At 35.2% G+C, this 27,258-nt stretch overlaps 1 protein-coding gene across 7 annotated transcripts in view; it reads right to left on the bottom strand.

The window, feature by feature from the left end:
* ZNF236 (zinc finger protein 236) overlaps window positions 1–27,258 on the bottom strand; it is an 82,873-nt gene that overhangs the window by 30,608 nt on the left and 25,007 nt on the right. For 5 of the 7 annotated variants that reach the window (XR_011139104.1, XM_068932014.1, XM_068932016.1 and 2 more), the window contains exons 7-17: window positions 26,633–26,779; window positions 24,706–24,777; window positions 20,984–21,187; window positions 19,637–19,865; window positions 17,185–17,457; window positions 14,264–14,467; window positions 10,684–10,828; window positions 7,347–7,607; window positions 6,485–6,735; window positions 5,694–5,795; window positions 631–782 (exon numbers count right to left, since the gene is read on the bottom strand). Coding sequence is in view for 6 of the 7 variants with exons in the window: in XM_068932014.1 (XP_068788115.1) it covers window positions 631–782; window positions 5,694–5,795; window positions 6,485–6,735; window positions 7,347–7,607; window positions 10,684–10,828; window positions 14,264–14,467; window positions 17,185–17,457; window positions 19,637–19,865; window positions 20,984–21,187; window positions 24,706–24,777; window positions 26,633–26,779 (2,040 nt within the window). In the remaining variant the exon portion in view is untranslated. The remainder of the gene's footprint in view (window positions 1–630; window positions 783–5,693; window positions 5,796–6,484; window positions 6,736–7,346; window positions 7,608–10,683; window positions 10,829–14,263; window positions 14,468–17,184; window positions 17,458–19,636; window positions 19,866–20,983; window positions 21,188–24,705; window positions 24,778–26,632; window positions 26,780–27,258) is intronic. The other 2 variants (XM_068932015.1, XM_068932017.1) reach the window with 1 other exon arrangement.

The raw sequence follows: 27,258 nt of genomic DNA on the forward strand, positions 1-27,258 counted from the left end.
GTTCACGTCTCTGATTAACATTTACCCCTTGCAGAAAAGCACGAAAGGGGTATAATTTGTGCAGCTCACCATGATAAAGTCTCACACTACCACAGATGGTCTTCACGCTAGGTACAGTTAAGATATAAAAAGTGGAATTTAAACTGTATTTTTAGCAACCAAACTCTTAAAAGTCTAACCAGATTAGTACCATGAAAGAACACCATGCACTGCAATATGCAAGCTTCATGAACGGTCATTATGTATCTGCAGTGCTATTTTTACTGCTTGATCATACCTATACCCATAGAGCACGTGTCTAGAATTAAAGAATTAGGAAATAAGACAGTGCAATAAAATAAGATTATTTTATAAGATTAGGTCTACTCTAAGTTTCTGGTTTACAGTTTCTCTTCATACCATTACATCCTTTCTTAAATCTAGAGCTTCAAAGGGTACAGTTTTTAGAAACATGTAGCCAGGTCAACTTATTTAGTCTTCCCTCCCTTGTTTTCGGTTGTTAAGCAAAAGCAATCTAGGAAAGAAATCTGAAACTTTCCTGATTTCTTAGAGCTCTTTTAATCACCTGTGTTCACAAGAAAATCATCACTGAACACAGAACAACGGATTCTGCCTTCCAGCAGTACTTACTACATTAATAGTATCTGTATTTGGAACTTGAAGAAGGGCTGGAGGATGGTAACTCGTTGAAAGGGCCTGAGATTCAAGTGTGCTTGAATCCTGCAGCTGCTGTACAGCCGGAAATTGAGTCTGCTGATTGTAGCTGTCGTTTACAGTAAAACCTGCCAAAAATGAAAGATGGTCACAACTCCAGAAAATATTCAGATTAGGACTTTGAATAACGCCACACTTTTTGGAAGACTATCTTCAAAGGAGATTAAGTAGTATTACAGTACAGTAATACTCATTTTATACTCTTCTCTGCTGAGTGGCAAAATACAAAAAGTGTTTCTTGGCAACTACATTAATATGCATAATAGGGTTACTTACCATTAGCTGGAATTCTATTGGACAATCTCCTCCACAGAACAACACTGTTTGAAGTTTCTTCAAGATGCCACAATTACCTTAGAGCCATTGAAATTTTGAATTTCTTGTATGTAAGCATGCATGTGTCAAACAGGTTGACCCATCTCCCTTTATCCACGTTGGTACCACGCTCCCTCAACTACACTGGAAGCCGATCACAAGGATGCAAAGCTCAGTGGGGAGGATGGCGGGTGAGTGGAGGAGATGACCCAATAGGAGAACTCCAGTTTCTGATAAAGTAACCCCATTTTCTCCTACTTTGGATCTCCTCCACATATTCCCACTCTTTAGATAATAGCAAAGTAAGGCCTCTCAAAGGCAAACTGCAAAGTAAAAATAAAAATGTGTTTATTCATATTCTCACCATAAAAACTGAAATTTGTGTTCGCTTTTATTCTTGTAAAATATCAGATCCTAATTATCTCTTTTTCTAAAAGAATGAATGAAGTGACGATATTGCTGATTGAGAGACAGGAAAATATAATTCAGATTACAGTTGTCTCTATGTTATTAGAGATGCTCTTTTACAAACCCGTCTAACCCCTAATACTTCTAATATAAAAAAAAAAAAATCAATGTTATGTGGAAAAAAATGAAACCATAACTATCAGTAACTAAGATAGGAGCAGCAATTTTATTATTTCTGTGCAGTTTGCCTTTAATGGACAACAAAGATGAAGATTATGAAAATAGGGTGGAAATAAACCTGTATCAGATGACCATAGCATCAAAGGTCAAAAAGTAATGCTTTAAGAATGTTTTGAATAATAATATATCAAACACTGGGATGTGCTTTAGGCAGAAATTTTCCCAAAAGATACTTTTTACAGCAGAAGAATACCGCTATCAATATAGAAAAACATTGCTCATATGCTACCTCTCACATCACAGAATCAAATAATAAACGTAAAAAACCCTGAAAGCATTATTAGTCAGGTTATACCTTATCATAAAATCTAGCATAGCAGCTTGTGTATTAGCTTCTTCCCCAGAACTAACAAGATTACATGGAAAAAGAAAAAGAAAAAAAAGAATCAGTAAGGTAGAATTTAGATGATCGTGTGATTTAGTCACACACACACAAAAACATTTAAACTGGTCTTAGCTTTCCATGATGGCCAAAAATGTGAACCTTGCACCTCAATTGTTGTCTTAGTGAAATAACAAAATAAAAAAGTAGCCTGAAGAACAGCCACACAAAGCTGTACAGTGACAAGAAGACTGCTAATTACTATTTTCAAATAAAATTCAAAAGCAGTGCTATAGAAAAAAAAAGATACGCAAGCTACATTTGGTAAGAACACCAAAATAAACCTAGGTCCCAAGGATCTGAGAAGTAAAAGTGACATCACTTCCATAGTCTGCATACAAGAATGGAAATAACTGTTAAATGTATAAAGAAAAGGCTATATAAAAAACTAAAAATATTTTTATGTGGTACCTTTTTCACTAGCTAAGAAGAAAAGAAAGGTTACTATACCTGCTTCACTACACACTGTTTTAGCAATAGCAATTACTGAAGTCCTGAAAAATCTTCCAGGAACAATCCTGGAACAAAGTGCCCAAGAAAAAAAGTTCTAAGTTTAGAGACGTTTTGGGGCAAAGTGAAGAATGAAATACTACTTCTGAAAGCAGTTCTGGAATAAAAACAAACCAAAGCTGTAACAAGAAAATATACGATGCATCCTTATTCTGCTCACTACCTAGTATGAAGCTCAAATTCCACTCAAAACTTTAAACATATCTGATGCGTCTGAATATGCTAAAGGCATTTGCCAGCACCATCCTATTTTGACAGAACAGCATTGAAAAAACAGAAATTCAGTCTGAAAAGCAGACAGAAATAAAATTCAGATCCTTCAGTTCCTGGTCTTGTTCTTCCACCCCTGTAGACTGTTTCCTAGAAACTTTTACTTAAATTTCTTCAGCTAGGCAAAGAACAGAAAACATCCTAAGGTCGGTGTAGTAGGTGAGGTCTTTTACTAGAAAGTCCTCTAAACTTGGGTTGAGCTTTTGAATTACTTCAATGTAAGTACTCATTTGCAAGGCTTGTTTTTTCTTGACCTGAGGAAATCACTCAAGCTATTCTCTTCTACAGTGACATAATTTACTGAAAAGAGTAGAAGACTCTGGAATCAGTCACTAGCCGAGTTGTCTTGTATGTAAGAATCATAAACCAACAGTATGGTAGTTCACAGAAAGTACAGTATTTTGGTTTTTAGTCACAGCCTGAAGTTTCCATTTTCCAAACAAACCAGAGATTAACAATTACATGTTCTGTAGGTTTGCTTCCCAGAGAATGTTTGGAACCAGCTCAACAGTAATCACTAGAATCAATGCGTAAACAGTTACCGAAAGAATCAGAATTCCAAGTCCTGAGATTGCAAATCAAGTTCATAAGAAAGCAAAAGAGCAGTCTGGTGGCAAGGATATATTCGTATGGGTTACCGAACTATATAGCATTTGAAATTCCTGTAGGTTTTCAAGATCACTCCCACCTCACTATTTCAATTATCAACATCCAATCATGTCTACAGGGAGATTTTAAAGGAAAAAATGGTGACATAATCTATAAGAAAATATGCTTAATGATAGATAAACCAAATAAACCAAAGTCATTTTCTGATTAAAAAATCCATTTAGTTGTTCCGACTTCATTAAAAGGTCACCAAATGAAGAGGCATGGATATGTAAAACTATCAAGAACATTGAAGTGCCTTTTCTCTAAATGTCTTCAAAACTAGCTAAAATGAAGGATAGATTATGATACAGTAGCACCCTCATGAGATCCATACTTCTTTGCAAATTTGAAGCATACCAAAAGGAAAATCTATCCAAATAAAATAGAAATTCTGCTAAAAATATTACTGCCAAACTTGATCAAACAAACACGTAAAGTTTTGACGGGTCTGTGCAGAACTAGAAATTAGCATCTTTTGCCTAAAATGATACAATTTTTTTTTTCTTAAAACAAAACAAAACCACACCCTCCAGTGTTTTTTTATTAATGAAGCTAAATGCTGAGCCAAAATATTTTAGTAAGAATATAGCCTACAAGTATCGAGGAAAAAAAAGATACAATATCTGGGTCTTGGATGTCCTGCCTAGCTGCCAAGAAAAAGAAATTAGGAGCATGAAGCACAGATGCAGACATAGGGAGAGGGTCGACCAATTTAACGCATGCATCCGCGCATATGCTTACCTACCTGAAATTCAAAAATTTTGAAGGGCTCCAGGATCTTCAAGGAAACTTCAAAGAGTTGGGAATCTGTGGATGAGATTCCAAGTAGAATAGGAGAAGTCTCATACAAAAAAAAAAAAAGTCTCATAGGAAAAAAGTTCTAGTTCTCCGTACCAATTTTATAATGTGTTGATGAACAGCCTAAATTTCTCTGACACTGTTAAGAACTGTTTCTCTAAGATCTACAGGAGTCTTTATTATCCCTGAAGAAAGCACTTAGTATTCATTATTTTGTTAACGAGAAGATGCACATGCAAAGAAACTGAAATCTAAACAAGATAACAAAACAAAGGTTGCACACTGGTTTTTCAACTTGAGAACAGCCATAAAAAACATCACCACCATCTCTACCCAGAGTACAAGATTGCACTTTTTTCTGCAGTGTATTCTCATTCATTTGGAAAACTGTAAAAGGTAATCAATGAACGTAATCCACAGTGTTTTAAATGGCGATCTGGTTCAGTCTTGTTTAATAAAAATTGAGACATTGATTTATTTTCTCAGTTAGATACAAAGCAGCACAACCTAGAAGGTTAAAATCAGCAACAAATTACACTATTTCTTCACAGTATCATGCAAATTAGCACAGTCAATTACATTTTTACAAAAGGCAATAACCAAAACAGAAAGCAGAGAGAAGTTCAGTCAACAACAGGATAGAATTACAACTACTGAATACTAGCTATAAAGATACAAAACTTCTTTGCTGGAATATGAAACAAGGAGGAGACAACTAACTGGTCAGTGATGACAAGAGAGAGAGGGGGGCGAGAAGAATAAATGGAAAAGAAAAAAAAAAAAAAGCACACACACCACACATAGCTTTCTATCAAGTAAAAAACTTAAACGAATCCTGCAGGGAACAGCAGTCGTTTCTTCGCTTCCTCTCCAAGCCACATAAGCATCCTTTCCAAATATTTCTGAGTATTTTATAGGCCAAATGAAAAAAAAAAGTTTCCAAATATTTATAATATCATGTTGCTTATGTAGCTTTGTAAAATATATAAAAAACTGATGTGGTTCGGTAAAAGTATGAATCCCAACAGCTACTCAGTCAAATCTTGGACTGTCTCTGATTATCTCAGGATATTATGCAGTTATATTTCGGGGGAAGTTGGACTGCATACTACTACAGCAATTTCAAAAAGAATTAAGAGAAGAATATAAAACGCCTGACTATAAACCCCATATTGTAATGACTAAATATCAGCCTATAAAAGCAAAATCTAATAATTAAGTAGACAAACTACTCTTCTACCAGATACAATTTCATAATAGTAATTTTTAAGATAAAGTCTTCACAAGTTCACTTTCCATTCTAGTTATACCACTTCTGCAAGCGCAGTTTAAAAATGCTTTATAACAACACTGCTTTAGAATGAAATTTATAAAGATCACTTTAAAACTTTTATTAACTACTAACCTTGTGATAAACCTTGTTGATCAAATGACTGCTGTGTTATACCTTGTTGTTCAAATTGAGTGATGTTTTCCTGTAAAGCATGCTGGGACGTCACAAACCTATCTGAAAGAGGTGGTGGTGGCAGAGGAGGGGTGGGGAAGGAAAAAAAAATAATAATCAAGAAAAAAAGATGTAATTAACTGGATAATTCATAGTTATTCCCAAAGAATTACATTTTATAGTCACCTGAATTTGCATTACATTAAAAATAAATTTAAAAACAATTAGCTTAACAGGTAATCCTGCATATTTTAAATCCTTGCTTGCTGCAAGCTTTGTTTATATTCCTCTGCAATGCTTACTAATTATAACATGAAAAAGACCAAATAAACAAAAGGAAAACACTTCGTTCCACTATTATTAACAGAATAAATCAATAAAATATTCTGTATTCTCTACCTTGAAATATAGACACAGTGCTTTACAGTCTACTTATTAATAACGGAGGTGATGCGGAAAAGCTTTGTGGACGTAGCATTACTTTCCATATATTTAGAATGTATTTAGGAGTTAAATAAAAGGATTTTTTAAACTTTGCACTGTTTTCATCATTTTAACACTTACTTACACATGAATGAATGAAAGAAGCCATAGGTACGTTCAGCATTGAACTTCTATTCCATGTGTTTTTCCAGTTACTTACTTGCATTGTCTTGAAATCAAGATCATTGAAATTTGTAAAGAAAAAGTTCTTTGAGAACTCGTGAACTTAGATATCTCATTATAAACGTTGCCATGTTCTGAATACTTACCTTCATCTTGCTGTAAAGGCTGATCAGTCAATTGCTGTTCTAGTCCCGTTTCTTCTGTGCCTACTACTGGCTGCTGGTCTAACTCTAAAATAGCTTGCTGATCAGTTGTAACAGCTTCTGACTGCTGCAGCTCATCACTTTCAATCTCTACTTGCATCTGTGTAGAAACATGAATGCTCTGCTGATCTACTGTAGAATCATCTATGGAAGCAGCTTGCTGATGCTGCTGAAGTTGCTGTGCAAGTTCGTACCTGTGAAGCAAAACAAGAAAGATCTTTCTATGGCTTCAACTAGACACTATTTTAACTATTCATATAAGAGAATTTTTATTTTTATTACACAGTTTAATTTAGCATACATCAGGTCTAGCTAAGTACTTCCTAACCATAAATATCCATGTTCAGTTATTAACATTTACTACAGGGAATCTCCATTTCCAGAAGCCCATAAATTTAAATGATAAGGTACTTGTTTAGTCTTCTTCACTGTAGTTTATCTCTAACACATCAGTAAAAAAAACCAATTGATTTCAAGAACAATGATTAGATGGAGTTAAGTTCAACAAATTACTGTATTGCTGGAAATAAAGTAATTGTTCTCTCAAACAGAAAAAATAACTAATTCAACTTTTTTTGTTAACATGGCCTGACATGGCCAACACAATTTAAACCATCTTGCAAGCCAGACTCTTAAGCGCTATGTACCAATAAACATGCTCAAAATTAACTGACCTGGAGTTTCAGAGTAATAAAAAGAGCAAAGCACAGTTCTTAAAAATACTTTGAAAGACAGCTTTTTTTTTTCTTCCAGGGTAGGACTACTGAAAAAAGCCAAAGGATTAAAATAAAAATTGTATACTTACCTATGAGTCTTCATGTGTTTTTTACAGTTTAGTGATGTTTTGAACGTTTTTTGACAATATGGACACATATATGGTCGAAGGTCATTATGGATACCCATATGTCGCCTAAGGCTACCACCAGTAGTGAAGGCCCCATTGCATATCACGCACTTGAAAGCTTTCAATCCAGTGTGTGTTCTAATATGTGCTTTCAGCACTCCGGCTGACACAAAACCTCTTCCACACTGAGAGCACTTAAATGGCTTTTCACCAGTATGTGACCTTTTTAAGAGAAAACAGAATTTAAAGTAGATTAATAATTTGATTCCAAACATTATTTTAAAATTGAGTTTTCGAATGTACAAAATAAACCAAACAAAAGTAACTCCTTTATGAATGGAAGATGTCTTAATTAACAAAATCTGGAAATTGAAAGCTTTAATAAATTATACATGCACATCTTGCATGTCATCATTGTTAGGGCTAAAAGGAATGACTACTAATGCTGTTTGACAGTTTTCATTATGTTATGCAGTCTGACCTCCTTTTCTGATCAGACTTTGCCAGAATTACCCCATTTGGGTTGATTTTTTTTTTTTTTTTTAAATGTCAGCTGTCTTTAGACTGAGACATTATCATTTATATATTTTCTTAATTTCAGCTAAAACAATTCATCCATGTCCACAAAAGTTCAGAAAAAAATATACTGCCCTGCTTATAGTAAATACTATTCTGGCAATTTCTTAAGGAAAACCTCTGACATCTTTATAGCTTGGAAAAATGACTTGAATTCAGCAACAGGAAAGGCTTTCATTTCTGTGATGTATCTTCTGTAACTTTTTAGCAAGTAAGTTTTAAATGTAAATACACTCAATTTGCACCTAGTATTCTAGAACCTAATGTTTAACGGCAAAGGTTTTGGAGAGCACTCTGCCCATCCTGAATACCCTGAATAAGACCTAGTACAACAAGTACTTTAGATTGCTACTTGAAAACCAGTATCCAGGTAGGAAAACTCTCCTATCTGCACTCTATCTCCCCTTTTCCCAAATCCTTTCTTCAGGAGGCATTAGAAGAATTTCCCCTTAGAACTACACTAGAATATAAAATAGACTGTAGGACGGGTTAGGAAAAAGGCTGCAGAGTACAACTACAATTTTATGAGTTACAACTAACTGTAGCATCCCAGGAGTGAGAAAGAGAACGAAGCTAGGGAAAATTTCAGAAAATGGAAGATAAAAGAAGTAGAATATAGCAAAATAAGCATTTGGAATTGGGAAAAGCTAGGGATGGCTTAAGACTACAACAGCCTTAGAAGTCTATGACCACGACATCAGATACTATAACAAAGAGTCTACGATAGATACTAAATTACTATTCTATCATCAGCAAATATCTATGGAAATTAAGCACCAGAGTATCCCATCCCTTCCTTGGTGCACCTGTGGGAGAAGAATCTGACATACTGTTCAGTCACTGCTCTGTCAACCGCATCCCAGTATAAGTTTTCCTGTTTTATAGAGGAACACAAGCTTTCTAAACAATGATCAGCACCGTTTCATGAAGGCAGACTGACGACGCAAGTTTAAGTCTCGTAATTTAGGTACAGCAATGTCTGTGCTTACGAAGAAAGAATAATACGGAAAAAGAGAAACGTTTCTCTAATTCCTCTACTATGGTCATAACAAAGCTAAGCTAAGCTTCACTGAGTACTTTGTTGCAAAGATTTGTGAGAAGAAAGCAGAGTGACAAACGATTGGTTACCCCTCTCACATTGTGGTATTTTCAGCACGGGAGAAAAAAAAAAGAACAGATTTTTCAAACACAAAACGTATTTTTACAAAAAAATACATGAGCATTCAGTACATAACAAGTTAACTAATATGCAATTCATGTTGTGCATAATTAAAATACTTACAATTTCTATTTAAAGAATCCTGACAAAATCACAACTAAGAGTGAAATGAACTAGTAAATCAGTCAACTACACTTCTCTAACACAAATGAAAGATGTAAAAACTGTGAATCTATATAAAACTCTAAATGACACAACTGTTTTAGGAAAATGTGCATAAAAATTAGCCTAAATACCTAAGTATAGGCTAAATAAGATCCTCTTTAGGCTAAAAAATAAAAAATAAATGAAAAAAGCCCTCTTTCTGCAACTCACATTTTAATGGTAACTAACCAGTGAAAATTATGCTAAGAAAATAAAGAGAAAAGTGTAAAACAAGGTTAAAATCAAGTATTTAAGTCAAGGACAATGAAGGTGGCAATGATGCAAATCAGTAACATTTATTACTTTAGAATTATTTTGATCTAAGTGAGTTCAGCTTGATTTTATCTACAAAAATAGTGAAAAATCTAGACAGGGTATGACAAAAAGCAAAACATTATATTGCAAGCCCTTCCTCCCCTCCAATTAGTCAACATATAGAAACCAAAAACTGCTTCAAGCCCATTTGAGAATTTCTATCAATACAGAACGACAGAACGCAATCTGCAAGGGAAACACCAGATATTCACTATAAATTGAATTAGAGATGGAAGAAAGTGGTACAGAGCTTAGATTGCAGAAACAAGCAGGTAGCTGTACAAAACCTTTCCTTGAATCCTGGTAATCCTGAAATTTTCCCATATTTTCTCTTCCAGTTGTGCACAGTACATAAAGCAGGGAGAAATGCTGGATAACTAGACTAGATTTCAAAGCTCACAGCCTCCAAAACTTTTGACAAGGCTCTGAGCAACCTGATCTAACTCTGAAGCTTGCCTTACTTTTGAGGAGCAGGTTAGACTAGTTACTTCCACTGGTTCCCTCCAAACTCAGTTCTCCTGTGACTTCGATCTTATGATTTTAACAAACATCCACTATATGGCACTTGAATTGAGCTTCAAGCAACAAAATGATGCACTACAACGTTTGCTCTGATTATGGCTTCAGCTTAACTGCTTTACATTTAGCATGCAGAAAACAAACAAAATGACAAGCTTAATCTCCTTTTCAAATAAGAGCAGTTATATACAAAGCGGATCTGGAGTATGCAACTACACAACTACTACAAGAAGTTGCAGGCACTACACACACTTTTCTATGTGGAGTTTAGGGGAAAAAATGCCGTGAGTGTTAATAGGCTACACTGCACATTAAACATCACCACTTGTACCGTTAGGACTGTGCACGTGTACAAGTTAGTCCAAAATTTCTTCTAACTTTACCAGAAAAATTAGTATCACTGCTTCCGTAATTAAAGGTAGTAAAATAAGAAATACGAGGTTTCTTCAATGAATGCTGAGTTTCATGCTTTTCCATAAAATTTGTTATTGCATACATTTCCTTCCTCCTGTATATTAATTTTACCTGATGTGTTGTTTAAGATGACAAGATTTTTTATAGGCTCGATGGCAGTAAAAACATTTGTATGGTCTGTCTGCATCATTCACAAAATTATTATTAAAATAATTTTGGAAGAACTGGCTATTCCTTGGGATGGGCTGGATAAGACCTGCACATATAAACACACACAAAAAAAGGAAAATTGGTAAAGTTACTTAAAAGTTGCAGCAGTCTGAAGCGCTATTATTTGAAAAAAATTTGTATTTTAAATGACTAAACTCTTAAGTATGCAATAGTATTAAGAAGAAACTGAGCATCTTTTCAGCACCTATTTAAAAGTAGGCATGCATCTACTTAGCAAAATACATGCTATATTGCACATGCTATCTACTTTAGTGTTATTCCTTTTTTTTATTCCTCATTACAGTCCACCTCATTACATTAAGCTGCACAGATGTCCAAAATAGGCATTAAATTAAAAAAAAAAAAGTTGACAGTTAATAATTCACTGCTCATTAGGTAATGTTTCGCTACTACTTCAGTTTTAACCAAATGACATTTAATTAATATACGTCAGTCATATATAATAGCTTGATGAATGTTTAATTTGCATTTTGCACGAGAAATACAGATCATCATGATATAAAGAAGTCCATTAAAAATTGTTATGCTTGGAAAACATCTACTTTCACTAAACCCGTCAGTCTTGCTAATTCTCTGGCTACCTCCAAAAATTTATTAGGAGGAGGAAAAAACAAATAGACACATGACCAAAACCTTTTTTGAACAGATACCATTTATATACTGTACCCTCAAATCAGTCAATTTAACTCTGGAAAAGCAGATGAGAGTTCCTGCTACTAAATGTCCAACTGCTAATCTAAGAGTCTCTGGAGCCGCCAACAGAAGCACCTCATCTCAAAAGCTGTGACGAGAATGGAGAGGGCAGCAGATTTCTCAAGTAAACAGATTCATCATCATTCACGGATCTTTAAATCCCAAAGTACTGATCAGAGTACTAACATACAAGAATGAGTGAATGACAGAAAGTTTCTGCTAAGAATCATAAGATCTCTTTATGCTACTAAATATTCACCAAAATAGCCTTTTATGCCATCTTTTCATTCTTCGAACTCTTCATCTAGCATCCTACGTTTCATGTTCTGTTCAGAAAGTACAAAGGGTTACTACTAACTTCCAAATGTAATTGGAAAGAACAGAAGACAAGGAGAGGCAAGTTCTCTCCACTTTGACTGGAGATGGCAACAAAAACATAGAACAGATTTCTCTGTCTCAGCCTTGAAAAGGATGTGAGTGTGTACATATACATTTATATACACATATACACGCACCAAAACTTCCTTCACCTCCCTCAGCTGACTCAGTTGATCTAGTAAAAACATTTCCTCTTCCAAAAAAAAAAAAAAAAACAAAAAACCCTTGCTTTCCGAATTTCTTCCAGCATTCTTTTGAGATGATAATTAGAAGTCTACAGGAGATGACATAGGTCTTCCAAATTAGAATAGGACTCCATATGACAAATCTACTCTCAGTTATTTTTGAATCTTATAAAAACAGAGTAATTCAGTGAACTCTTAGAATGAATAACAGCAGACTAATTTGTAAGGATATCGCAGTTTACAGTGGTTCTGGTTTGCAGACACACTGCAAAACAGTAGTTCTATCCTTAGTCTATCCTACTATATCTATCCTCAATCCATGAAAATTTTAGTGCGCTTGGAGAGCCTGAACATATACAGGCATATCTGGAAAACAGTTTAGAGTTGGACATACAAAACCTACAGTAACGTACATGACAAAGAAAAAAATTTCACATCAAAACTGACACCGGCACTGTTCTAATCATCACACTGAATTAATATTTAGAAAAGTAATGGCAACTCCTAATATAAAACACATCCAAATGATATATTCAACCTGTTCAACTCAGATAAATGAAACTTTTTATCAAATTTTTAGGACAGTTAAAGGTAGCTCTACCCTAGATGTAGCAACTCAGTCCAATAATTTTGAGTGGGATAATTCTACTAAGGTATTCTTCCTGACAGCACTTCTGTCTTTGGAACCATATTAAATGCTAGAAAAATTACAATCATTTTTGTATTTCCTAGTCCACAAATACCATCAACTAATAGAATAAGAAATAAAACAAACATTTAAACAGGCAGCTCTTTGAGAACAGCCTTAAAGCCCCTCCCCCCCCAAACTCACTTTCTTTTAAATCTTTCAAATCAAATCTAAACCTACATCTTTGTTTTTTTGTTTTTCCCATTAAAAGGTACCACTTAAAGACTAATATGAGTAGAGAGAAACAATACTAGTTCCTTGACTCCTCTCAAAGGAAAAAAGAATTGTTCTAGGAAAAGTTGAAATATTACCAGTGGGTTGACAAACATGCCACCTTCTAGAGAGATAGTGGACGTTCTTATTTCTACATTGCACATTCCAAACCCAGCAGAGTTTAGGTGTTGTCAAGGATCTATAAGAAATATCACTTCTATAGTATTTCTTTTTTACAAATATTACTTGATTTTTTCACTAAAAAAGTATTTTCACTAGAGAGATCTCAATTTTATTCAAAAGTTTTTTTTTTTTTCTTTAATAGCAGGAAAAGGACTGCAACTGTTCCTGAGGCTCATTCTGGACAAAATTATTGTGTGCTCTGAATATCTGAAGCCGTCAGCCATGTTTTGTCGTCAGTTTTTTAAAACTTTGTGTCAGTTATAAGACTTGAAACAACCATTACTCTTGCATACAGTAATTCTTCAAACTAACAAAAGTAAAAAGATTTTTAAAGACTAACAAAGAATTCAGGATAAAGACAGTACCAAAACAGTACTCTACTGTATAAAGATGACAACACAATAGACAAGGCAGGGGTTAGCAGACTGGCGAGTCAAACAGCAATAAAGAGCAAACATCTTGTCCAATATTCTGACATCTAGTGGGCAATATGGTAACACTCTCTTCACTAACCTGCAAGACAACTTACCCTTCTTCCAAAAGAGTGCATTTACAAAATGATGCAACAGTTTTTCTATCACAGAATTAAAGGACTCTGTATGAATTCTGTTGCACGTTCCAGAATCATTCTGCCCTTTATTGAAATGTTACCACTAAGATCATTTTAATTCAGTTGTGTTCACAACTAAACCAAATTCACTAAAACCACACAACATACTTTGTGACTCATTAATATATGCAATTACAATAAATTTGATCAGCTCAAAAAAAATCCAGACGTTATCACCTTTTCTATACCAACAATCCAACACTAGTTAATTGACATTCTTTTGCTTATGCAATGTAAAAACATATAAATTTTTTCAAATCTTACAAGATTTCTCTGTAAACAAAAAGATCTCTTCTTATTAATTCCAAAAGGATAGAGGAGTTTTAGGGGTTTTTTTTTCTTTTTTTAAAACGGATCTTTCTGAAGCCTGTTTATTTCTACTGACGTATTTCAAACTGTATCTTCCTGAGTGAATTCTAATTGCCTTTGTTTGATTAAACTGTGACTTCTATTTTCCATTGAAACCCAAATTTCAAGTGTAAAATGAGTACATATTTACTCACTATTTACCTAAATCAGTGATGAGTATGGGTTCTTGCAAAGGAATGTCTGGTACTGGAACGCTGGTCTTTCCTACTCGAACTTTCGCAGGTTTACGTTGATGCCGCAACTTTCTTAGCTCAGTATGCTTAAAATGTGAAGCAATATGAGTTTTCCTGTGGCCTGATGTTCTAAACTTTTTATCACAGTGAGGACAAGCGAAAGGCCTAACACCTGCAAGAGATTTAAAAAAAAAATTAATTCATAACTTTATTTCTACCTCCCTAGAAATGTAAATGTAGATTTGGTATCCAGCTGGAGGTTTCCTTTTCTCTGTTTTCTTCTCTTTTCTCTGTCAGGGTCTTATTGCTAAATATACTTTCAGAAGAGCAGATCAATAAAATCCACTCAGAGGTGAACATGCAATGGCTGAACTTCTAACTCTGCTTGTAACACATCACTTTAAGGAAGCTTGCTACCAGGAAAATAGATTATGTAAATATGATAGCTTAAAGGGTTCCAGAATCTATCAGAAGAATTGAAGACAATTCTCCATCCAAAGGAAACTATTAAGAACTGTACGAAAAACAATCAGCAAACACAGACAAACGAGATAATAACAGGATAAAAATGGATGAACAGTGATGTGACAGTTTAGAGAAATTCTAGACAGGTTTAAGAAAAAAAGAAAAAAAAAATCAATTCAGTGCTTGGTAGCAGTCAAAAAAGCATGTAAACAGGAATTATTAAGAAAGAAAAACTGTAGCACTCCAAAATCTGGTAGCATTTTGAACAGGACATGCAGTTCTGGAAATCTCCTCTTTTCAAAAGGTAGATAGATAGACAAGATCCTCCTTTTTCAAAAAGGATATCAGAGAACTTGTCAAGCTACAGAGAGGGGCAAAGCTGATCAAACATATGGTTTTTGTTTGAAGGGAAATCCTGGACTCCTAAGGCTAGGAAAGATGACTGGATAGGACAAAGAAAGTTCTGTAAAATCATGATTGGAGAAAATGCACAGGGAATAAGGATGAACTGTTGTTCTTCACAATACAATAACTAAGGAACATCAAATGAAACTGTTAGGCAGATTATTTAAAGCAAAAGAAATTATTTCTTCACATGTAGTTAAACACTAAAATTCATTATTTTAGGTTGTTCTGGTAGTGAGTTCACATGGATTCAAAATTAATTAGACAAATTCTTGAAACAAAAATCTACAAAGTCCTGCTAAACACAGAGATACTGCCTGCTTCAAAAAGGCCTCAAACCAAAAATTAGTGGAAGCCAGGTCTGTATAATAGTAAGAAGCATTATTGCATGCTTCCCCTCTTATTATACTCTTCCGTAGTCCTCTACTACGTCACCATCGGAGAGAGCACGTTAGGCTAAATGAACCTTTAACTTGACCTAGCAAGCCTAACCTGCTGGACAAGGTAGCAGCAAACATGATTCTCCGACAGGAAGAGCAAGCGTACTGAACGTTGGCTAACTACATGCTGGAGTTCCATAAACATTGGACTACCTAGTTCTCAAGCCACCTCCTACCTAGTTTTCAAGCCACCTCCTACCTAGTTTTCAAGCCACCTACTGCTTTTGCCACTTTGAGTCTGACTTCTAACACAAACAGTTTCAAAACCTTTGAAAGCAACAGATAAAGGACTGGTTTACTAGCTTAAACTTCCAGAACCAAGGAAAAAATCCTCTGCAGACAAGTCTAACGTTGCTATTTCATAGAATACAGGCAGTTGGCTCTAAAAGCTAATGGACACCAGCAACATCGGTTTATTTTATGTCACTTGTGAAAACTTACAAATGAAGATATTTGCCAAAGCAATGCCAAACAGAGAACTAAGACATCAACAGGCAGCTCTTCTTAAAGGAGAAACTATGATAGGATATTTAGGACATACTCAGGTGCAAACAGGCTAGTGGAGCTAGCCTATATGGTGCCCATACAAAACCACCAAACCAAGTGGTGCCATGAAAGCAGGCAGAGAAAAATTACGGTCTTTTAACAGGAGAAAGTAAATGTCAATATATACATTACAGTATCTAAACAGAGAACTGGGTGTTGTCACCATATTGACACAGAAAACGAGAATGAAAGATGAATCACGGAAATGAGACAGGGGAAACGCTACAAACATTTTTGCAGAGTTCAGTAAGAAATTCTGTTTTGGAGAGAGTGCAGATCTATAAACAGGAGCGAAAGGAAAGAGTGTCATATTTATGACCTTATCTGGCTGAAAGTATATTTACTAGCAAGAACAAAGAAAAAATAGTAGAAAATGATGTTGTAGTTCAGCAAGACTGGAAAATTCATTTTCCTCCATGCAGAGGACAGGAGTCTGGCCACAGAATGTACTGAAGACTACGTATATTATGTAATAGTAAAAACAAAGGCCATATAAACAGAGATGGAAGCAATGTAAGATACAGAAAACAGGTCAGTGGATGCAACGCTAATCAACCAGTTATCACAGAAAATAAAATGGAAAGTGACCAAAGAGTCCCGAGTGATGCAGTAAAATTATCCAAGACTGCAGGGAAAGGAAGGGGAAAAAAAAGAAAAGATGCAGAGTAAATATGAAAGACTGGGAGTAATTAAAATTCGAATGTAAATTCTAAGAATATGGTTTTTTATACAGCACAATCCCATACATTAACAATAGTGATATTAAAAAGGGAACAAGGGTTGAATCACCATGAGAAAACTAAATGCCCATATCTTTTGTAAGAGCCCAAACAATGTTTCAAAGTCATGAAACACTAGAAAGTTATGAAAAAAACTTAAAATTTATCAGATAATACCCTAAAAATAGGTTATTCTATGACAGATATCAATGATGTGGTAGAAACCTTTATAATTCAAGTGTTTCACATTGCCCTTTTTTCCTCAAGATCTCACACAAATCATGTACAACACAAAAGCAATTTTGAGGCCTTACCCGTATGTAGACGAATGTGAACTTTTAAACTCCCTGAGGTGGAAAAGCATTTCATACAAAACTGGCACTTGAAAGCTTTAATCCCAGTATGCGTTTTTATGTGTGCTGTGAGTGTACTCTTGACTGCAAAGGCGCGGAAACACTGGGGACACTTGAACGGCTTTTCATGGGTATGAATGCGAATGTGACGCACTAGATCACTTGGTTTTTTAAATTCTTTAGCGCAATAAGGACAAACGTGCCATCTTATTCCATTTTCTTCACGTATAGAACCTGAAATAAGGAATAACATTAAAGAAGAACGTGCTGGAAAAGTTTTAAAAGTTTTTCAAAAGGTTCCACAATGCCATCTTCTAAAAGCAACAAAAAGGAGCATAAAAGCATTTTGCCAAATAGATGCCACTCAACACACTTTGCACACAATTAACTTCTCTATTAGATATATTCTACTTCATAAAAATAGTGATGATTGAAATGACAAAATCAAAACCTAAGAGAAACTTGTTGAAAACCTTATATATTTATGCTATTAAAACGGGAGGGAAGGAGGGAAAAAAAGAATATAAAACAGGCTAAGAAGTGTCCGATATCAAAGAACAGAAAGTGCAGAACGCAGTTTGCACGCAGCTTAGAAAAACAGACTGTGTGTGTAATGCAATGTAACAGACCAGGTAACTTATGAAGACCACATCTTACGAAAAATTATCCAGCAGTGAATATAACTCCTCAACCATAACCACACCAAACTACTTTAAGTACGGAACACTTATGTAACTCACTGGTTGGAATACTTTATATGGCCCTCTCTTCTCCAAATTCAGTAAGGATATGAATCCCACACAGTTCTCCAGTTCTCCATTTAAGGACCCTGTTGGGCTTGAAGTTGTGTTTTGCTTTTACCTCTATTACTAATCCAATTCATGCTATAAGCCACAAGCACAGCTGCTGCAGAAGAACTGAATTCTTTAATGGAGAATTACAGCTCCTATTTACAAATAGTACAGGTTGAATTTGGACTGAAGATTTGAAGGAGAGGATTTTGACAGATATGCAGGAGTCTCACTTTAATCTGGTATGGCCTATGCCACTTTAGAGAACATAGATTTACAATGCAAATCACTTGCTTCAGACAACAACCTTACATTCAAATTTATTAAAATGTAGTATTTTTAAAATAGCAAAAGTTCTGTAAAAAGTCCTTCTGAAAGATTTACAATTTAAAGCTACTTCTTCACACAAATTGTTGTTATGATCCAAGAACCCTAAGCACTGTCCTAAAGCAACAGCATACCCTCTGCTCAGCAAAAATGAAAAAGAAGCTTCTAAATCTTATCAGAGGTTTCTATTCATGTTATTCAATATCTGCTATTAGCTCCTTAAATTAAAATCAGTTCATACAGTTGTTCTTTTAATAAATCATGTCAATAAACAGAGGTTAAGTTATTTCACCAGAAAATAATGGTGATACTGTTTTGACTGTACAGTGATGACCTTGCATTTTATTTGCAGTAACAGAGCAAGTTGTTACTATACTTGCACACAGCACGCAGCAGTTTTATTACTACCAGAGGAAAAAAGTTAATGTTGATTTTTAGCACTGTTATGCTGCACAACATGAGTTTTCTACTTTGGATCAATCTCTGCTTCCCTAGGAGAGAAAAAAGCAACATGAATGTACCTGTGAAGTTATTACCTATGAGCTCAATGACTGCTCATTATAGACTTGTCTCCACCTGGCCAGTCATTAAACTATGATGGCTGTACTTTGAACAAAAACTTCTAGCAACCTTGAACTAAAGTTGCATTAAAGCACGTAGACAAAACACAAGCTTGGATACACACTGTACAGTATGGAGGTAAAATACTAACATATATTTATGATGACACATGATCACATCACCACTGCAGTTCCACACATAAGTGACATCAAAAGTATTATCCACTATGCCAATTGTGCATCCTTCTCTACACGGCCTAGATCAGTAAAGATCGGCAGGAAGAAATAGCACTCTACTTTTGCCTCTATGTGGCCTCAACTCCAAAGATTAATTACAGAGCTTGCAAAAACTCTCTGCTCTCGGGCAAACTATGAAAAACCAATCCTCCTCAGAGAAGGTTGAAGATTTGTGTTCTTCCTTTTTTCTCCTTTCCTCAAAACTCCACTGATCCAGAATATTTAATACTGTCACATTACTTCACGACATTTTGACACTTTTTTAGTATAATGAAATATATAAACGATATTGATCATAATTAATACGCATTATATATCATCATATATCATCATATTTTTGATAAAAGTAGACGAAGTACTGATTTATTGCCTCTGGAAGTTCACACTTGGTACCCCCTGTATGTTTTGGAAAATCTCTTTATAAAGAGAGCCACTAACACACCCACAAAACACTATAGTCCGTACAGCACAAGAAGTAGCAAGCAGTGGCAACATTACCAGGTAAAAACGGTGACTTTTTCTTAATGACCTTTTTTTCTTTCTTTTCTAGTTTATCTGTAGTCTCTTGCTCCTTAACTTGTTCTGCATTATTAGAGTCAGCCTGATGATTTGAGAGAGGCTGGACATCTGGATTTTGATCCTGGACCCCAGGTGTCTTAGCCTGGCCGCAATCAGTAGAATGAGCAGAGACAGGAATTGAAGACAACCCACTGTTCTCTAAAGCTTGCTAAAACAGAACAAAACATTTATATCAGGAAAGAAACATTTTGCAATTATTCCAACTTTGTTCAAACAAGTATTTAGAAGATATAATACAAATGTAACTAAAGGAATTCTATCAAACGTCTTACCCTCCCAGAAGTTCAGTTAGGTACACATTGCTAACTTTTGACAGTTACACTGTTCATAAGACTTCAGGCTGGATTTCCTGTGCCAATACAAGTACCAACAACTACCTTTCAAAAAAGTGCCAGCTGTCTCTGCAGAATCAAGCATTTACCTAGAATATAAAAGATATCTGGTATGCCCATTAAATAAAAGAGTAGTTCCCCATAAAAGGGCAAATTTGAAGTCCATCAGCTTGGTGAGAAGCCACAGATAGCATAAAAGAAAGAATACTACTAAATCAAAGAAAGGCTTGGAAAAGCTCAAAAGCCTCTGTTAATAAGTTACAGATAACCAACTGACTGACACAAGAGCAACGTCCCACTTTTTATATCACGTTGAAGGAACTCGAGTATAGGCACCATTAAGGATACTGTTTTGTATCTTTAAAGGCTCTGGATCAACTACTTCAAACGCACATTTCAGCATGAATGTGCAGATATTTGGTTACTTTGAAGAGAACCAGATTTTGTTTTTGTTCTGTAAGCTAATATGATTAGTGATTAAATGCTTATCCAATAGTTCAAGAATCAACCTCAAAGACTAATTTTGTAAACAGCTATCAAGTAACATTTCCTATTATAATTTACTGGAACTACATGCAACATACATAAGTATGGCATAACTAAAGAATGTGTTGTAAGAGGCTTCTAGGCAACAGAAAAAGTCAAGTAATCAATCAAATGGTCATGTATGGGTCTGAACATTTATGGTATTTTTCTAGATCATTTAATGAATTTTTATAACCTTGGTTTTGTTATATTGTACCAAAAAAGATATCATAGCATGTTCTGTAGCAGTCTAGTATATCTTTACAATTCTTTCTTGACCAATATAAATCACTTAGAAATGCAGAAGGAATGCTTTCATTGAAAATACTGAGAACAAACTTCACTAGAATAAAAACAAATGAGAAAGAAACCCCTGAAATATAAAGCTGCTGTCATACACAGCTCCTACCTGCAAAATGTCTCTATTGATACCCACTGCAATGTTGAGTTGCTGACCAGACTGCTGAGGCTGATTATTTTCTACTGGACCTGGTTCTGACAACTCAAGGAGCTGCTGGATCACGTCGGTTACAGCCTGCTGTCCCTGAGGAGTGGTAGCTGAAGACACCTGGTTTTCTGTCTGTTGAAGAAGCGGAGACCGAAAATGTGTTGCCTGAAATATACAGCAGTACATTTGTAGAGGAAGATGAAAAATATCATGAGTTATGAATCTACTTGTTAGGCTCATTATCTGAAATGTCTGTTAACTGTCCACTACAAGGACCTGCGTTTGTATAAGACATAAGTATTATACAGAATTGTCTTTCTGCTCGTTCTACTGGATTTGCTTCCCTATATCACTTTCCCGGAGTTCTTCTCAAACTGTGTAACTATAAGCTTGAATTAAGTTTATCATAACTACCGAACCTTCAATTAGCTCAAAAAACAGGGCACAATTATTGAATTCTGCAAGTAGAGGCCACATAAAGTAATTCCAAAACAGAAAAAGGGTATTGGGGTGGTCTGTTTAAAAAAAAAATAAAAAAAAATATATTTTATTTAGTCAAGTCCTTTGGAAAAAACAACTTTTATTAGATGGCATTTTTCTGTGAAATTATTAGTGTTGTTGCATCAACTCCCATCAGAACAACCAAACTAATAAATTTTTTGCTTTTAATTTCTCCTTTTCTCAAAATGCTTACCTTTAAATAATAGATAAATAATAAAGCTTCTTGAACCTCTTCAACAATAAAATGCATCATCTAATACTTAGCCAAGTATTATAAGCCAGTTCTATAGCTCTGAATTCTCTTAAATCTTTGAATACATCCATGAACAGCAGACACTATAAACAGACAAACAACAACAGCAGCAACTGCCAGAATCAAATATAGAGTGTATATAAGCTCTTCATTTCTATGTAAAGCTTCTTCTCTCCATATAGAAAGACCATATTAATCTTTCCAGTCAAACACAGCTATACTTTCTGCTAATTTATCCATTATGAGCTTTTCAATCCTTATTTCTAAAGGTAAAATCCTTGTCAACCTCTGACCTGCAAATATGGCCTACTTCTGTTCTTTGACGTATAATTTTGTTCTTGGCCATATCAAAACATACATCGCTTGTTTGCGCCCAGCTCACCAAGAAATCCAGATCACACTGTATCAGTGACTTGTCCTCTTCATAAATTACCTCAATCTTTGTATCATCTTGATCAGTGATGATTTTATATTTTCTCCCAGGTCACTGATAAAATATTAAGTAGCGTAGGGTCAGGAATTAATTTCTAAGGGACCTCACCAGAAAAATAACAACAACGGTGATTCCCTGCACAACTACATTAGAAGTTCTCTTAGAAAGCTTTAAAACCACTGAAGGTGTATCCTAGTAGTAGGTCATCCCATTTGAAAATACAAAACATACGCTTTCTTTTAATCACCTCTATTGCAAGAAGAGAAAGGAAGAATCGATAAGGGTCATTACATTTAGTTACAAATGTAACTAGCTCTACTTACTAACTAATGCTGAGTAAGAGGAAAAATACCTATACCTTTTGCTAAAGGTCATGAATAATACATGGAACAGATCCATAGAAAACTCAGAGCATTACCTTATGTCAACCAATGTACAGCAACTGCACACAAAAAAGCAAGCTGTGCACAGAAAAGCAAGAAGGCACAGAAAACAAGCAGATAGTATATTAAAGGAGGAGTATTTGAAAACATAGGAAGAATTGCTGCTGATTCATCTCAGTATTGAGGTTTTTCAATATTAGTTTTGGGGTGGTGCCATACGACCCTTCTCCACAATACTGCCATATGCTTTACATTAGCTAGTTACTAGTTTAAAAACAGAAGGCACCCTGAGGCAAGTGGAATGAGAATTCAGGTTCTTCTCTAACTATTAGACTAAAAAGTCAGGCTTCTTGTTCGGTTTCCTAGCTCCACCACGCATCAGTTGAAGTTGATTCTGCAGCACAGGTTCACTCTTAAACTGCTTGGTGGCCCAAGAACTAAGGCATTCTCTGGAGAAGACACAGGTTTGAAAACCCTAAGGCTAAGGAAGGAATCGGGCACAATTTTCCCACCTCCTAGGCAAGAGTAATAGGCAATTCTGGGAGGAGGAAGTGGGAAATTGGTTCAATTGCTACTAACTGGCACCTATCACTTAGAGAGAACCCGGCACTCTGCATCAAGGAAAGGGAACCACACAATATGAAACCCTGATGGAGGAGCCTAATTGCAATATTTAGATTCAGTGGAAAAGGACAACAATTTCCTCTTCATTCATAATCTGAGAAAAAAAGTAGGTCATCAGTTCCACTTTGGAACTTGCTTTGTTTGAAAACTTTTGAATATAATTCACCTTATTCATAAGGCCTACGCAAAACAAAAATCAATTAATTGGGGTGGAGGGGAGAGAAAGGGAAGAACACAGGGGACCAGTACAAGAGCTGCACTTCAATATCACATTGTTCTTAAAAAAAATTGTTTTAAAGAGATCAATATGCACTGACAGACCACAACATTCGTAGTCTGGACAAGCTTTTTTCCCCTTCTGGAACATCAATCTGACATGATTATATGCAGATTGCAAACCTATTGGATTAAATACAATACATTCCCAAATAATTACAATTTTAATGATAATAAAAGGCATTTTAAATTGGTGATTTTCTTCTTTGCAGACCTATGCTCCTCTTTCCCCCCAGCATCACTTTTGATACCACTCCGAAGTTCCCTTCAAGGAAAACAATGTCATTTGGTTAAAAAATGAAAGAGTCTTAAAATTAAACTGCTTTTGAAGAACAGCTGTTCTTAATATTTTTTAAGCTTTATAAGGAACATTTTGTAAAACCATTTGATACCACATATATAAGTAATCACTTAAAACTCAACAAAACAGATGTGAACTGAGTCAGTTGGCCCAGAAACACTGATTTCACAGTAAAAGAGAAAAATGAAGCGGATAGATTGGTTATGGTGACTTTAAAGAAGCACTGGCACATGTCCAAGTCCTTGGTACCATGAACTCTAGTATGTGACCAGAGAAAAAGTGGCTGAAGGAAGGGAAGGGGGAACGTAAGTCATGTTAGTCTGCCACTAGGATACAGTACCACAACCCACACGTAATAAACAACTGCTGCAACAAAACATTCTACCACTCTCCCCGCAACAATACCTCAAGATCTCTGTGTCTCCAAGAGCGCTAGCTAGGGGGTTCTGGAAAGCTAATCCCTGTGTCCTCCTCCCCTCCTGTGGGTTCCTTCTGACCCGCAGGGCTCCACTGTTATCTGAAGTCCAACTAGCAGAACTAGCACAAATCAAGCACCTTCCCTCTCCATCCAAATCACAGCTTTCCTGTGAAGTCAGGTCAGATGCGCACAGCAGTCTAGCACTTACGAGAGTCCTTACTCTCCTGTGGTCTTTGCATACAGCCGAATGTTTGTCTCCATTTTGAAGATACGGTGAAGGGAATCACGTGCAAAAGTCATGAACGTAAAATGAATGATCCATACAAGATGTTTCATTCACCAAGTTTGCCCTCACATATCAGCTGATCAACTTATCATAGATGACAGTAGCATATCTTCTCTTACCGCATGAATAAAGAAAATTTACAAAATAATGAAAAGTTTCTCCCCCTTTTAGTCTTGAAATAAAAATAAAGAGAAAATTCTATACTTACGTTCTTCCATTTGCTATCAACAGGTTGCAAAAGATTAGCAGGAGATGTTGTTAGAGGCTGAGTGACAGAGTCCTATATAGATATATAAAAAAAGGATTTTTAGCCATTGTACAGAAAGAAAAGGAGTTAACACTACGCATAAAAGTGGAACTGTTCATTTTGCTATGGTATGGAAGCTAGGAATAGAAAAAAGGATTTTATGGGACAGATACAAATTTACACAGGATCACCAGTGTTGTTTCACTGTTTATATATGTTAAATAAATGCAAATCACAGAAACTGATACCTAAGCTACAAGCACTGACGAGACAAGACAAGTAACAGCCTTAACAGTAAACATATTTTACAAGACGCATCCATGTACCAGAAGAAAATGCATTCTTCGGTAGCACAGCACTTCAAGAGACTTCAAATTTTGGAACACATAATAGAGACAAAAACCATTGTTCATCCATGCTAAGGGAGGACAGTGACTAATCAGAAACTTCAGTAAGGTAGAAATATTATACTGGAGATTGATGTTAAAGAAGTCATGCAAGATGTGACCAGAATGAAGAAGCTGGTGCTAACCTAAAAATACTAGCGCTAATCTAAAAATGTACTATCTCTTTACAGCAATAAAATTAATCAATAATTTAATCTGTGCAGTTTCAGGCACAAAATTAAATACAGAAACTGTAATATTGAAAAGAAATTGTCCCCATTTTGCTTATACTACTGTAAGGAGGTATTTTATGTTTCCACTCCTTCAAGCAAGCTGAGAAATACGCATGAGGCAAGGATAACGGCAATCTACTCCTGTGAAAACGATATGCAATTGAGTTACTATGATGCAAAAGGAAAAAAAAAAAAAAAAAAAAAAAGGAAAACCACAGCTGGCTACTTAACGTAGTACGATGGCTTCCTCTTCCATTCAGCTTTTAAGATTAGACTTGAGAATCTCTTACAAAAAATATACAGAAATTATATGTGCTTGTAAGCAGAGGATTTTTTTTTCAATTTACCTAAGACCTATAGCATCTACCATATGAAAAAAAGTTTAGAAAAAGACGATTCTCCAAACAACACTAACTAGAAGTTTCAGCAAGATACAGCTGCCTAATGTAGGTGAAACTTAAAATATTTCACCAAGTTTATGGTGAACTCTTGAAATGTGAGTTTTCAGAATTTTTCACAACTTTAACCCTCCTCTTCAAAGACTGAAATTACATGTCATATGTTCAACTTAAAAGCATAAATGTTGGAGATGATGAGGAATGGGGTGGAAAAACAGAGAAGGCAGAAGGTCTCTTCAAAGAGCATATTAAATAATATTAAACATGTACTGGCTCAAAAAAATGAAATAAGCTTATGAGAGCCAAATTATTTTCTGCCTTTTTAACTTTTTCTTGTAGCTTGGTGAATTAAGAAATTTGGTGATTCTAATAAAGCTAAGACAGCATTTAAAACAAGTTATCAAAAATACTGAGAACAAGTATCCAGTCTGTGTTCATACGGACTAACATTATATCAATAATTAACCTCTGCAAATGAGTTAAAACCAATATATAGTTTGAATAGTCTGGAGCCCACTGTTTGGTAAAGCTTCCCAATTATTTTCATATTATCTAGATAGGAAATCTTCCCCCCCCATCACCACCACCTGCAAGTAGCAAAGTTTTATTTCACTTAATTGTAGAATAAAATTGTTAAATTTTCATCTAAACCCTCAAACTGTAAATCCTTTTTTCACACACACTGTTGCAAAACTGATACTCAGTTTACACTATGTAAATTGATTCAAAAAATGACACAAAACTTCAAAAAGACATACGTAACAGAGCAACAGCTTTTTTATTTCTAACCTATCTGAAGAATTATAGGAATTAAAATACAAAATAATTAAATCCTTAAAGTCATTTATATAATATAGCAAGTAAGGCTTACCGCTGTACCATGAGATATGTCAGTTGAAGAGCTTGCAGAATTCTGTGGACCACCCATATGCATCTTGCTGATATGCGTATTTAAGCTGCCCAAGCTTTTAAAGACACAGCTACATTCTGTACAGTTATACGTAGGGCCATTCTTGACCTTCAAGACGACAAAATAAGTTTATTTTCCCTGAATATACCTAATGCTATCTTTCTTATCAACATAATAAATACGTTATAGAACTACAAAAGAAAGTTAAAATGTTTAATTTCCCCAAGCTGCTGATGTCCAGGTCTGACAGGACCGGCCTGATACCTCCCTGAAATCAAGCAAACTGTCATCTCCTATTACTGCCTCTCAATTTTAGGAAGCGCCACAAAGCAAAATAAACGTCATTTGGCAAAGGAGGCCTCAGACTTTTCCCTCCTTACAACGTCCTAGAATCACACATTTAGAAACAAAACCGAAAAGCAACTTTACCAATTAAGACTTGCCTGAAGATATAGTAACATACATATGTAACACAAATGAAAATCAGCAGATACAAAGGAAAAAGAGGCAAAAAATTAACTTCAAATTCTGTTTTTTCTGCTTACTTTTGTAAAAGTCTTTTGTAAGTTTGCAAGAAAAAAATAAAA

The sequence above is a fragment of the Struthio camelus genome, chromosome 2 (assembly GCF_040807025.1).
Source record: "Struthio camelus isolate bStrCam1 chromosome 2, bStrCam1.hap1, whole genome shotgun sequence".
Lineage (NCBI taxonomy): Eukaryota > Metazoa > Chordata > Aves > Struthioniformes > Struthionidae > Struthio > Struthio camelus.